At 40.7% G+C, this 12731-nt stretch overlaps 1 protein-coding gene across 1 annotated transcript in view; it reads right to left on the minus strand.

The window, feature by feature from the left end:
* Positions 1-11544, minus strand: part of LOC122669878 — a 36599-nt gene extending 25055 nt beyond the window's left edge. The window contains exon 1 of the mRNA XM_043866757.1: positions 11141-11544. Within this exon, the coding sequence (XP_043722692.1) occupies positions 11141-11443 (303 nt within the window). The 5' untranslated portion in view covers positions 11444-11544. The remainder of the gene's footprint in view (positions 1-11140) is intronic.
* Between the last annotated feature and the right edge of the window lie 1187 nt (positions 11545-12731).

Consider the following 12731-nt stretch of genomic DNA (forward strand, 5'->3'; position numbering starts at 1 on the left):
ACATGGTATCAGAGCATTGAATTCTGATCCACGAGATTCTCCTTGCTGCTGCTGTTTTGAAGGTTTTTCACCTCTTTATTTATATCGTGGTCTACAGCAACCATATGCTGCTTATATTGATCTGAACTCTAGTCATATATTCATGAAGGACTAGAGTTCCCTGCTATGCTGCAACTGATTGTGTATGTTCCTGCTGCTGTTCGAAGCCCTTGAAGATTGGTTCCTTGCTTGTCCCTAAACCCTGACAATCGATATTCCAAAACCCTATGGAAATCGATTTGTTTTTCTTTTGGGATCTGTCCTTCATTCTTGCTGCTGGATTTACAGTGATTATACATCATTATTGCTGGTTATCTTCATCAAGATTAAACTTCTGTATTGGGCTGCTCTGCCCTATTCTTCAAGGCTATCGATTTTACCCTGATCAGGGTTTTTTTCTTTGGGCTGATATCGATATTGGTGTTTGCATCTATTAATTTCCCTAATGGCTGATGCTAAGTCTTCTACCGACAACTTTAACATTCAGATTACCAGTGTGAAGCTGAATGGTGCTTCTAATTATCTACTTTTGTCTCAAGCCTTTGAGGTCTAGATCACTGCTCGCCGGAAGATGAAATACCTTACCATGGAACCTCTGCAATCTACTGATGACAAATATGATGATTAGAAGGCTGAGAATGCAACCATTCTTTGCTGGCTTTGGAATAGCATGGAACCCTCCATTGCTTCTAATGTTATGTTTCATAAAACTGCCAAGGGTGTTTGGGAAGAACTCAAGGAAAGCTACTCTCAAGATACAAATCTGTCCCGAATTTATGATCTCTATGAGAAATTCTTCTCTTTTAAACAAGATGGAAAATCCCTTGGTGAGTATTACAGTTCATTGAAGGGGATGTGGGAAGAACTTAATGTATACCAGCCTATTTCTACTGATGCTGCTGTAATTAAGTCCCAACGATCTGAATTTTTGGTTGCCAAATTTCTCTCTGGGTTAGACTCTGATCTTCAATCCATCAAAAGTCAATTGTTGACTGGAGAGAAGATCCCCTCTATGAATGAAGCTTATTGTCGGCTCCAGAGAGTTGTATCCCCTTCAGTGGTGAAGTCTGATTCAGCTCCTACCAACAAAGATAATTCTGCCCTTTTCACTTCTACTGGAGGGCGTGGCCGTGGTGGTGGTAGTACCTCTTCTAGTGGTCGTGGTTCTAATTTTGGGCATGGTCGTGGAGCTGATTCTGGAGGTCGTGGGACTATGTCTAACACTGCTGGTTCTGGTTCTGTTGATGCTAGTTCTCGATGGTGCACTCATTGTAATCGGTCTAATCATATTGTTGATAAGTGTTGGCTCAAACATGGCAAACCACAGTGGGCCTGTAAGCAATTTGCAAATTCTGCCATTTTTTATGGAGGGGCTGATTCTGTGCACTCTTCCAACACTGCCCTGGGATCCTCTACTGATGGTGGTAACTCTTCTAATGATTTAGTCTCTCAACTCTTACAACGAGTCCAGCAACTTGAGACTTCTTCTTCTACATCTACAGCTGTTCTTGCCCACTCAGGTACTACTGCTTGCTTCACATCCTCATCCTCTCCGTGGGTCATTGACTCCGGAGCATCTTCTCACATGACCGGTAAGCCTTATTTGTTTTCATCTTACACACAGCCTTCTATGTCATCTCGGATCTCTATTGCAGATGGATCCTCCATACCAGTCACTGGTCATGGGAAAGTTTCCTTGTCTTCTGACATATCTTTAACTGATGTTCTCCATGTTCCCAAGCTTCCTCTTAATCTTTTGTCTGTTAGTCAATTAACTAAAACTTTGAATTGTTCTATAACCTTTCACCCTTCTTATTGTGTCTTTCAGGATCTTGCAACAAAGACGAAGATTGGTGGCGGGTATGAGAAGGGAGGCCTCTATTACTTTGATTTGGGAACTACATCCACTGCAGCGGTTGCTACTTCTCCTGGCGTATCTCCTTTACATTGGCACTATCGGCTAGGATCCTTCTCTATCTAAGCTGTAGCACCTTGTTCCCAATTGCAAGTCTGTCTCCCGTATCAAGTGTGAAGCTTGTGAGCTTGGCAAGCATCATCGTACTATTTTTCCTTTGAGTCCAGAGTCTAGGAGTACTTCTTTATTTCAGTTGGTTCATTCGGATATTTGGGGTCCTTGTAGGGTCAAAAGTCGGTTAGGATATTCTTATTTTGTTAGTTTTATTGAAGATCACTCTTGGATGACATGGCTATACCTCTTAAAGGATCGATCTGAATTTGTATCTGTCTTCAAACAGTTTTATAATGAAATTCGAGTTCAATTTGGTGTTTCTTTAAAAACTTTGCGTACTGACAATGCCCTTGAATTAATTCAGCGTGAGGTCTCTCAGTTTTGTTCTGACAATGGCATTCTTCACCAAACTTCTTGCTCTTATACACCTCGGTGTTGCAGAGCGCAAAAATCGCCATTTGTTAGATGTCGCTCGTTCTTTGATGTTTCATATGCATGTTCCCAAACTCTATTGGGCAGATGCAGTGTTGACAACTTGTTTTCTGATTAATCGTATGCCTTCATCTATTCTAAATAATCATATTCCTTTCAAAATAGTGTTTCCTGATAGGGCTGTTTTCTCTCTTCCTCGTGTTTTTGGTTGTCAGTGTTTTGTTCATGTGCTTCGCCCAGGGCTTGATAAGTTATCTCCCCGGGCTGTTAAGTGTTTGTTTCTTGGATATTCTCGTACCCAGAAGGGGTATCGATGTTTTGACCCTGTTACTCGCTAACAGTTTATTTCTGCTGATGTTACCTTTTTCGAGAGTTTCCCTTATTTTGCTAGTTCCTCTGTTGATGTTAATCTTGATGAAGTTGGTCGGGTTGCTGCCCCTGCTCCTCTTCCTCTCCCGATAGCTGCCCCACCCGTACAGGTTTATGTGCGTCGTCACCAACAGCAGCCGCTACTCCCACTTCAACCTATTGCAGCCACTCCTTTACCGCCACCAGCTGATTCTTTGACTGCAGATCCTCCTGTTGGTGTTGATGATCTCCCTATTGCTCAGAGAAAAGGTACTCGTACTTGCACTACCCGTCCTCTTTATCCTCTGGCAAATTCTGTGTCTATTTCTCATCTTCCTCTTCATTTTCGTGCTTTTGCTACTGTATTACATTCTACTTTTATTCCCACTTCTTATACCATTGCTATATCTCACCCTGAGTGGAAAAATGCTATGGATGTGGAGATGGAGGCTCTCATCTCTCGTAAAACTTGGACTTTGGTTGATCTCCCACCTAGTAAGGATCTTGTTAAGTGTCGTTAGGTGTACACAGTGAAGTACAATCCCGATGGTACTGTAGAGCGGCACAAGGCCCATTTAGTTGCCAAGGGGTTTACCCAGACCTATGGGGTCGATTATTTTGAGACTTTCTCTCCTGTTGCGAGGCTGAATTCAGTTCGTATTTTGCTTTCTTTGGCTATTAATCTTGACTGGCCCCTTTTCCAGATGGATGTGAAGAATGCTTTCTTATATGGTGACCTGCAGGAGGAGGTGTACATGAAGCAACCTCCTGGTTATGTTGCTCAGGGGGAAGATAGTGTCCGAGTTTGTCGCCTTCATAAGGCAATTTATGAACTGAAACAGTCCCCCCGTGCCTGGTTTGATAAATTTAGCAGTGTTGTTGCTAGTTGTGGATTTTCTCAGTGCTACTCTGGTCACTCTATCTTTATCAGACGACAGGGGTCTAATGTGGTCATCCTAGCAGTATATGTTGATGATATTATTATTACTAGTAATGATGCTTCTGGGATTGCCCAAGTGAAGACATATCTACTTGACAATTTTCAGATTAAGGATTTGGGTAACCTTAGGTATTTTCTTGGCATTGAGGTTGTTTGCAGTTCTCGCGGTTTAAGCTTGTCCCAAAGGAAGTATGTTCTTGATTTACTTGATGAGACAGGTATGATGGGTTGTAAACCTATTGATACTCCTATGGATCCTCATGTCAAGTTTGGTGCTTCTGATGACACAGACTTTAGTGATCCACACCAGTATCGACGCCTGGTCGGTAGACTTATCTATCTTACAGTTACTCGTCCTGATATTTCTTTTGTTGTGGGTGTTATCAGTCAGTTCATGCAGACGCCTAAGCAAGTTCATTGGGAGGCTGCTTGTCGTATTTTACGTTACCTTAAGGGTGCTCCTGGCAAGGGGCTTGTCTATCGCCGTCATGGACACACTAGCATTGTTGGATTTTCTGATGCCGATTGGGCTGGTTCTGATGGTGATCGTAGATCTACTACAGGTTATTGTACTTTCTTTGGTGGTAACTTGGTTACTTGGAAGAGCAAGAAACAGACTACTGTTGCTCGTTCCAGTGCAGAGGCCGAGTACAGAGCTATAGCTCACACAGCTACTGAATTGATGTGGGTTCGTTCCTTTACTCATGAGCTTGGTTATTTCAGTGATCAGCCCATGGAGATGTACTGTGATAACCAGGCTGCTATCTATATTGCCAACAACCCTGTGTTTCATGAACGAACCAAGCACATTGAAGTTGACTGTCATTTTGTTCGCAATGCTGTTCTAAAGAAGCTGATTACTACTCCCAGTTTCAACTTGGAGATATGTTTACCAAAACTTTGTTTCGACCACAGTTTGCAAGTGGTTGTTCCAAGCTGGATCTTGGTGATGTCTACGCTCCAGCTTGAGGGGGAGTGTTAAGATTATCGTGTTTAGTTGTTTGGGATTATCGTGTTTAGTAGTTTAGGGTTATTTATGTCTTTATGGTTCTTTCTAATTAGTTCTAATTAGTTTTATGTCTCAAGGGTATTTTTGGGGTTTTCTATTGTAATTCACTTAAGTTCTATTATAAATAAAACTGCCTCTCACAATTTAGTTATTCAACTAAATCGTGAGAAGTCTTCTCTCTCTCTCGGTTTTACTCTTTCTTCTCTTCTCAAATCTTCTTCTCTCTTCTATGCTTTCTTCTTCTAGTTGTCTTGCTGCAGGTTAGTTTTAGTTTCAATTCTATCACAACCTCTTTCTCTATCCCGCAGAGTGTCAATCATACTTTGATCTGTCTTATCCCCAAAATTGAAAATGCTTCTAAGCTTGGTGATTTTAGACCCATTAGCCTGTGCACGGTGAGTTATAAAATCATTGCAAAAATTATTGCCTATCGGTTGAAGTTTTTTCTCCCATCTTTTATTTCTCCTTGCCAGGCTCCTTTCGGCAGATTTCTGACAGTATTATCATTGCACAGGAAATCTTTCACTTCCTTATTCACAAAAAAGGGAAAATGGGGTATGTTGCCATTAAAATTGATATGTCCAAAGCTTATGACAAGATTGAATGGTCTTTCATCTCTTCCATCTTTGGTTTTCTTGGGTTCGGGGACAGATGGTGCAAGCTTATCAATGCGTTAATTTCCATCCCGTCCTTTTCCATTAAACTGAACGGGAGCCCCTTTGGGTTGTTCACTGGTTCTAGGGATATTCGACAGGGATGTCCTCTTAGCCCCTACCTTTTTATCTCGGGCATGGAAGTGCTTTCGCGCCTTATGACTGTCTATAGGGAGTTGAACTTGTTTCAAGGAATTAAGGTGGCCCGAAGTGCTCCTGAGATTTCTCACCTGTTTTTTGCTGATGATATTCTCATTTTTTGCAGAGCATTGCCTAAGGATCTCCTGACTATTAAGGCAATCCTTGAATTATTTTCTGATCTCTCTGGACAGGAGATAAATTTTTCTAAAAGCGGGATCCATTTCAGTAAAAATGTCTCTGCATCTGACCGGACTCATTGCTCTATTTTGGGCATTTCTGAAATGAAAAAAGAGACTGCCTACCTTGGAACTAATTTATTTCCTCTTAGATCAAGATCTAAGAGTCTTTCCCCTCTTATTACTAGAATTAATAATAGACTTTCTGCATGGAAATCTAACTTTCTCTCCTTTGCAGGGCATAGTGTTGTTATTAAATCTGTGCTTGGTTCTCTACCTACTTATCTTATGAACTGCTTTTACTTTCCTAATAATATCTGCAGGAAAATTGATTCTATTTGTCAGAATTTTTGGAATGGGGGTTCTGAGAATCAGTGGAAAATGTCTCTTATCTCTTGGAAAAAAATTTGTCACCCTTTTTCTGAAGGAGGGCTTGGGTTTAGGAGAGCCAGGACTCATAATAATGCTCTCCTTTTAAAGCTTGGGTGGAGACTTTTGACTAATGAAAATGCCTTGTGGGCCCAAGTGCTTAAAGCCCGCTATTTCCCTTACACTTCCCTTTTTTACCCCAAAACTCTCTAAAAAGGGTTCTTGGACCTGGAATAGCATCACTAGAATTATTGGTTTCTTAAAATCCTTTAGCCTTAGGAAAATTGGGAATGGTAGGGATACTTATTTCTGGACTGATCCTTGGATCCCGTCCATTCCCGAGTACACTATCCATGTGGACTCCTCCCACCGACTTTACCCAGAAAAAGTATGTCTATTTTTTTCTAACAACCTCAATTGGGACTGTGACAGGCTCAGACATTTTGTCCCTGCCCTAGCACAGACCATTTCTCTCATTCCTATCTCTGATTCTCATGACTCTTGGTGGTGTACTCTGGCTAAGGATGGCCGGTTCAGTACTAAAAGAGCGGCTAACTTTCTCACCTCTCTTTTCACTACATGTGATTTTGCTTCTTTCAATTGGTGGAATTTTTTTTGGAAACTAAATCTACATCCTAAGTTTAAAATGTTTTTCTGGCGTGTATTAAAGGCAGGGATTCCAGTTAAGGATATTGTTTCGAAGTGGCTTCAGATGGATCCCACTTGTGCTCTCTGTGGCACTTGTAATGAGACCATCTGGCATATCCTTTTCTCATGTGAATGGGTTAAACATATCTGGGCAGCTGGTCCTTTGGGTTTGAGAACCGAGTTTCTCACCCACCCTTCAATGGAACAATTCTGCATATCCACTCTTCTCCCTCGAAGGCTTGACAAATCCACCCTCCATTGGTTTTTTTTCTGTGCTCATTATAACTTGCTATTTTATTTGGGATACTCAAAACAATTTATGTTTTAAATCTGTTAAACCTAACCCTCTCATCTTATTGCGAAAGGTTACTAAATGGTTGCAGGATCTTCATATCTCCCCTTTTTCCAATTTCATCCCTTTGAGTAATTGACTCTAATGAGGAAGATTTACTCCTATCTTCTATGCCTGATTTACCTACTTTAGAATTTCCTATTTTGTTATGCGCAGGGACCGATTCCAAAGACCTAAACACTTTTGGTTGGGCCTTTGGCATTTTGTTAGATGGCAAATTCATTTTGGTGAATGCAGGTTCCATTAAGAGCAACCATACACTAGAAACAGAGTTGATTGGGATTAGTCACGGGTTAAATTTTGCTTCCAAGAGAGGCGTGAAGCTGAAAGAAGTTTGAGTTTCGGATAACTCTCTGACTGGACTTCTTCCAACTCCACTCCATTCTCCTTGGCCAAACGAGCTTCTGACCCTTTTCTGCAGATTTCGGTCGTGACAAAGGACATCCAGTTCAGACAGATCACTAATGAGAGACTTGTAACCTGGTTGCGATCACAAGCTAAGGCAGCTGCTAGACAGTCTCTTCCTTGTATATATGAACAATGTACCAATTTGCCATCTTCCTAGTAATATAACTTTATTTTCTTCACCAACAAAAAAACCCCAACAAACTCAGCCTTATCCCAACTCAATGAGGTCGGCTGTATGGGTCCGAGCAAAAACAAAATAAGAAAAAAGGGGGTTCAAAATGGTAATACAATGCGTGAAAGTAAAAGGGAAGAAGCACAGCCCAACAGAACAGGAAAATCTTAGCTACATGGATCCTTACCCTCCACTCGGCTCTATCAGAGGTCATACTTGGGACAAGCCCGAGGCTAAGCATATCATTTCTCACAACTTCTCCTATGGTCAATTTAGGTCTGCCCCTACGTCTTTTAGCTCCTTCAATCGGAATCAGATCACTCCTCCTTATTGGGGCATCCCCAGGCCTCCGTTGGACATGGTCGTACCACCTTAAACGACTTTCTCAGAGCTTGTCATTGATCTGGGCAACTCCCAGATCAACTATGGAAACTAAGGAGACCAATTTAACTCAACTAAAGAAACCCTCCATACATATGTTTTACTGGGAGTTACCTCTTACAAATTGGACTCTAATAAAGTAAACCAACAAGATAAGGAAATAAATTAATAATAAAGAAACTAATATCCTATCTAGATGTTCCACATTCTTGGTCAAGGAAACCAGAAATGAATCTTTCTCTTTTTCTTGACTGCGAACTGCATCACCCTATGAATTTCATTTGAGAGAGAGAAAGATGATTGCACATCAGCGCATCAGCTGTTGGTTGAAGCTTTTCATAAATATTGACTGAGCGGCCTATGGAGCTAAATGAAATGATCTTTGCATGGCCTTATATTCAAAGCAGCAAGAAGGTTGTGTTAATTTGGAAAATGGTACCGTTATGATTTATTGGTGCATATAGGACAGAAACAATAGAATCTTCTAATGGGCTCCATCCTCTAAAATTAGGCTTGCTAGCTGTTTCGACACAAAGTCCACCTTCCAGATTCCACAATATCATCTTTTAATTTTTTTGTGCTTTCAAACCACTGCAAGTAACATTCTTTCCAATCATTAAAAATTGTGGCAAGATGTATCCTTCCACCATGAATGCCCATGATCTCTGTGGAGGTCAACTGCATAAATAAAAGAAATGAGATGGTGGAATCACATTGCCATCACTCATTCTCCGTAATTCTTTGGTCAACACTTCTTATTCAATTGCCACATGGAGTTAAGAGTTAGAAAGAAGATGCTAATAGACATCAGATGAGCTAACACTTGACCCAGGGTCACCTGCCCTCTCTATCACTTCATAACATATAGGAGCTAGTCGACTTAAGGCCAAAGGATGTAGACCTTCTATTTACTGGTGGGAAATGCAGGATGGATGATGATTCCTGCTTTCTACAATTACTTGAAATGTGTTTGGATAACATCCTTTTTCGATTGGGTATGGCTTAGCACGATTTGAGGGATACTAATATACAGGATTTTTTATCTCACAATTCAAATCTCAGCCCCAAAGGAAAGCACCTTTAATGTCGCAAAAAATTACAGAAAAAAAGGCCACCAGATTCCTTTATAACAAGATGGCAGATTTTGTAGTTTTATGAGGCTTTCAACTGGCATTGGAGTGACTTCCCCTCAAACTTTATTAATGGGAGTGATGATGCTTCCCCTATCACACAGACCTATCCACATCTATCCAAGTTTGCCAAATGAAAAAAAAAAATGAGTAAATGATTTACGAGAGTAACAGATCTATCTCTCTCTCTCTCTCCTGCTCTTCTGTCACCATCATCCTCTCTCCTGTGATGCAAGTGCATTGTTTGGTTAAGTATTTTAGCTATTATCTAGGGTCTTTTTTGTCTTTTTCTCAAATGGAAGCATAAGAATCCGATGGTTAGGAATAGCTAGGTGCAAAAGGAAGTTATGGTTTCAAGCATAAGAGCAAGTAACATGATTAGACAAAGTGTTTTTTGCAGATAAATTGAACTGTTTGAGTATTAAACACCTTCCATCCGATTCTGCATCTCCGCATTTTTGTCTTCCCCCACCCCTCCACCCCCACCCCTCCATGCATTCCCACACTAGGCTCCTCAATACCCTATTAGCCTCTCCTTCACTAAAGTTGAATAGCAGCAATAGAATTCATCGCCTCTTTGAGCATCCCAAATCCTATTCTTTTCCAAACTACACTCACTTTAAGATGTAACCCAAAAGCTCTGTTATTTTAATGGCATAAATCATAGAACTTAATTGATGTAGCCAATCCCAAACTATAGGGAATTCAAATAGAGCATTACTTAGCTGATGGAAGTGTGTTCACACAACTGATATTCCTATAACTCATTCTCTCTCAAGGGGGTCATAATTCATCTAGAAATTTCCCATACCGGAATCAGTAGGATATTGATACTGCTTCAATACACTTTTTTTTCTTTTTTTTTCTTTTTTTTGTAAATGTCCTAAGTGACAAGTATTAACTAGAACCAGAAAATATATTTTTGGAAGCTGTGCTGGGCCCCCTTAAATAGAAACCATTTGAAGATGTAACTGGGAGCAGTATACGCTGTTTCTTCAACAACTGGATCTTTCCTTGTTTGACCAGAACAAAATAATTAAAAATTAGACATCATGCAACACACATCATATGAAGTATAAAGATGCTCCATAGAAATATATAACACATCAAAAGAGACCCCACAATCTGATTATTTGATACATCAGCTTTGACTTAGAGATTAGGTCATAGGCTTTATAATTTAGACCTTCATTTAAACTTCATCAATTACTAAATTAAAGTTTTAAAAACAAAAATAAAAATAAAACCCTTCACCCTTCACATAAGCCTTAGTAATTCTTATGTATGTTAGTCTAAACCTTTAAAAGTTCATATCAGACTCATGCGCATCACACACAAAACTGGTAGCAGTGTAGCATCTAATAATAATAGGGAACCTACGGTAAACTACACTAAAATTTCGACCTTCAAGGAGGACTCAAATTATCAATAGAACTGACAGCTATCGCTCAATCAATAAAATGTAAACATCATAAACTGTGCGAGAAAAAAATATAATAACAAAGGGGAGGACTCATAAACAACGAGAGTTGTGGGATAGCATGCCAAAGGGCAAGTCCTAATGCCTCCTCTAAGGTAGAAGTAGAACTACAGAACTTGGCAATTGAATTATGAGGTGCAACTTTGGGGCCACTAGAATGCACTTTTGTATTGACCGGTGGTATGCACAGTAAATCTGTGAGACCTTAAGCTCACACCAAAATCATTAATCCTTCTGCATTGACTCATTAAATTGTCTCTAAATGGTATTAGCACAATAGATTACCAAGATCTACATATCCTCTAAGCTTAACCCACGTCACAGAAATTAAATGAAGAAGCCAAACCCTAATAAACAGTTCAATAGACTTAGAACATGAGGTGCCCTCAATTAACATAACAATGGCATAAACAGAAGAACTAGATTTTGACAGAATTTAAAAAAAAATAAAACCTAGAAAAAACAGATCGAGAAGTTAAACATAAAAGCGTACCGGGAAGAAGTTGCTGGTGGTGTTGATGGTGAGTAGAGAGATCTCGTCGACCTTGGGCCTGAAGAGTGCGAGCTGAGAGTTAGCTGAAGATAGACTGAGGCGGCGGTCGCAGGGGGAGAGCTGAGAGTGGTTATAGAAGAAGGAAGTCCTCGAAGCAAATGCGATCCCGAAAGTGAAACCATCCCCTGTCTGTACTGTCGTGTCCGAACAAGGCTGATACACAGGATTCGTATTGGCCGCATCGACCAACACCATCATCGTCAACACCAGCGCAATGAGCATCGTCACCATCTTCATCTTCATGGTCCAAAGCTTCGTCAGGAGAAGAAACTTCCAGCTTTAGTTCCTCCTTTCTTGTTAGTTCTTCCTCCTCCGAGTCCAAGACGCAGGTTCTGAAGTCTGAACAAGACCTGTATCCTTCAAGCTTTACGCCTTTACCTTACCTACTAATACTAAAAGAGGAAAGTTTAAAAATTAAAACTAGAGAACACGTTCTCTGTCCGGCATAACCTTGGTACGAAAGAAAACCGCTGGATTCGAATCCAAATAATTACGATTACCGACCGCCGTAATCGTGTTGCCCTTTTCTGGTTCCGACGGTTCTAAAGGAAACTGCCCCTTTTCCTGCTGCCCCCAATCGTAAGCGCAAACTTTGGAATAATCCCTTTCTCCTTGATTCACAAATACCATTATCTTAGGTTTTCGTATTTTCCAAAATACCCTTTTAGGTTTTAAATCGGCGCTTACAATTGGGGCAGCAGCCAATTTTCATGCTGCAACCAATTTTCGTCCCTCCCTCTCCCTGTCTCTCTTCTCAATCAAGGGTACACCATAATTGGGCATATTACCTAAAAAAAAATACTAGCAGGAGCTGGCATGAGGGGACATGAGACTCCGCGTCAAGAAGCGAGGTCTCGTGATCAAATCTTCGCCGCTGCATAATTTCTTGGGGTCATCCGCCTGAGGCTCACTAGGGCCCAGAAGCTCCTGGTTCGTGCATGGCATGGGGGTCATGTACGAGCCGACAGGGGATTTAGTCGGCCTAAAGTCGAATACCCCTCTTGTCTCCAAAAAAAAAAAAACTAGCGGGATCCTGCAAAAATTTAACTGCTACCCCGGAAGCAGTCAAGTAGCTGATACTCCTAGTAGAGATATTTTTCCCTTAAAATTTTGTTACTTTTAACCAAAATGTCTTAAACAAAAAGAAAAAGGTCAAGGAAAAGGAATGCCCGGATGTTGGAGTAAATATTGGGATTAAAAATTAATTTAGATTGGGTTCCAACCTTAAATGTTGCTGTAAATATTCAATTTCCCCGGGTGGATTTCATGGAAGCAAGGCAAGGAAGGAAGGAAAGTTCTTGAGGAGGGCTTGATATGGAGAATCGGTACTGGAAATCATATTAAATTCTGGTCTCACAAATGGGTTCCTTTTCTTCCCCATTTCAAGACTCAGTATGCCTGCCCGAATGACTGCCCAATTCAATGGGTCTCAGATGCCATTATTCAAGATACAAGACAGTAGAATGTAGAGCTCCTTGATGCTTGGTGTAGCCCCTCGGACAAAGAAGAGGACAAATGGAGAATATCTGAG

This window comes from Telopea speciosissima, chromosome 7, assembly GCF_018873765.1.
Source record: "Telopea speciosissima isolate NSW1024214 ecotype Mountain lineage chromosome 7, Tspe_v1, whole genome shotgun sequence".
In the NCBI taxonomy this organism is placed as follows: Eukaryota; Viridiplantae; Streptophyta; class Magnoliopsida; order Proteales; family Proteaceae; genus Telopea; species Telopea speciosissima.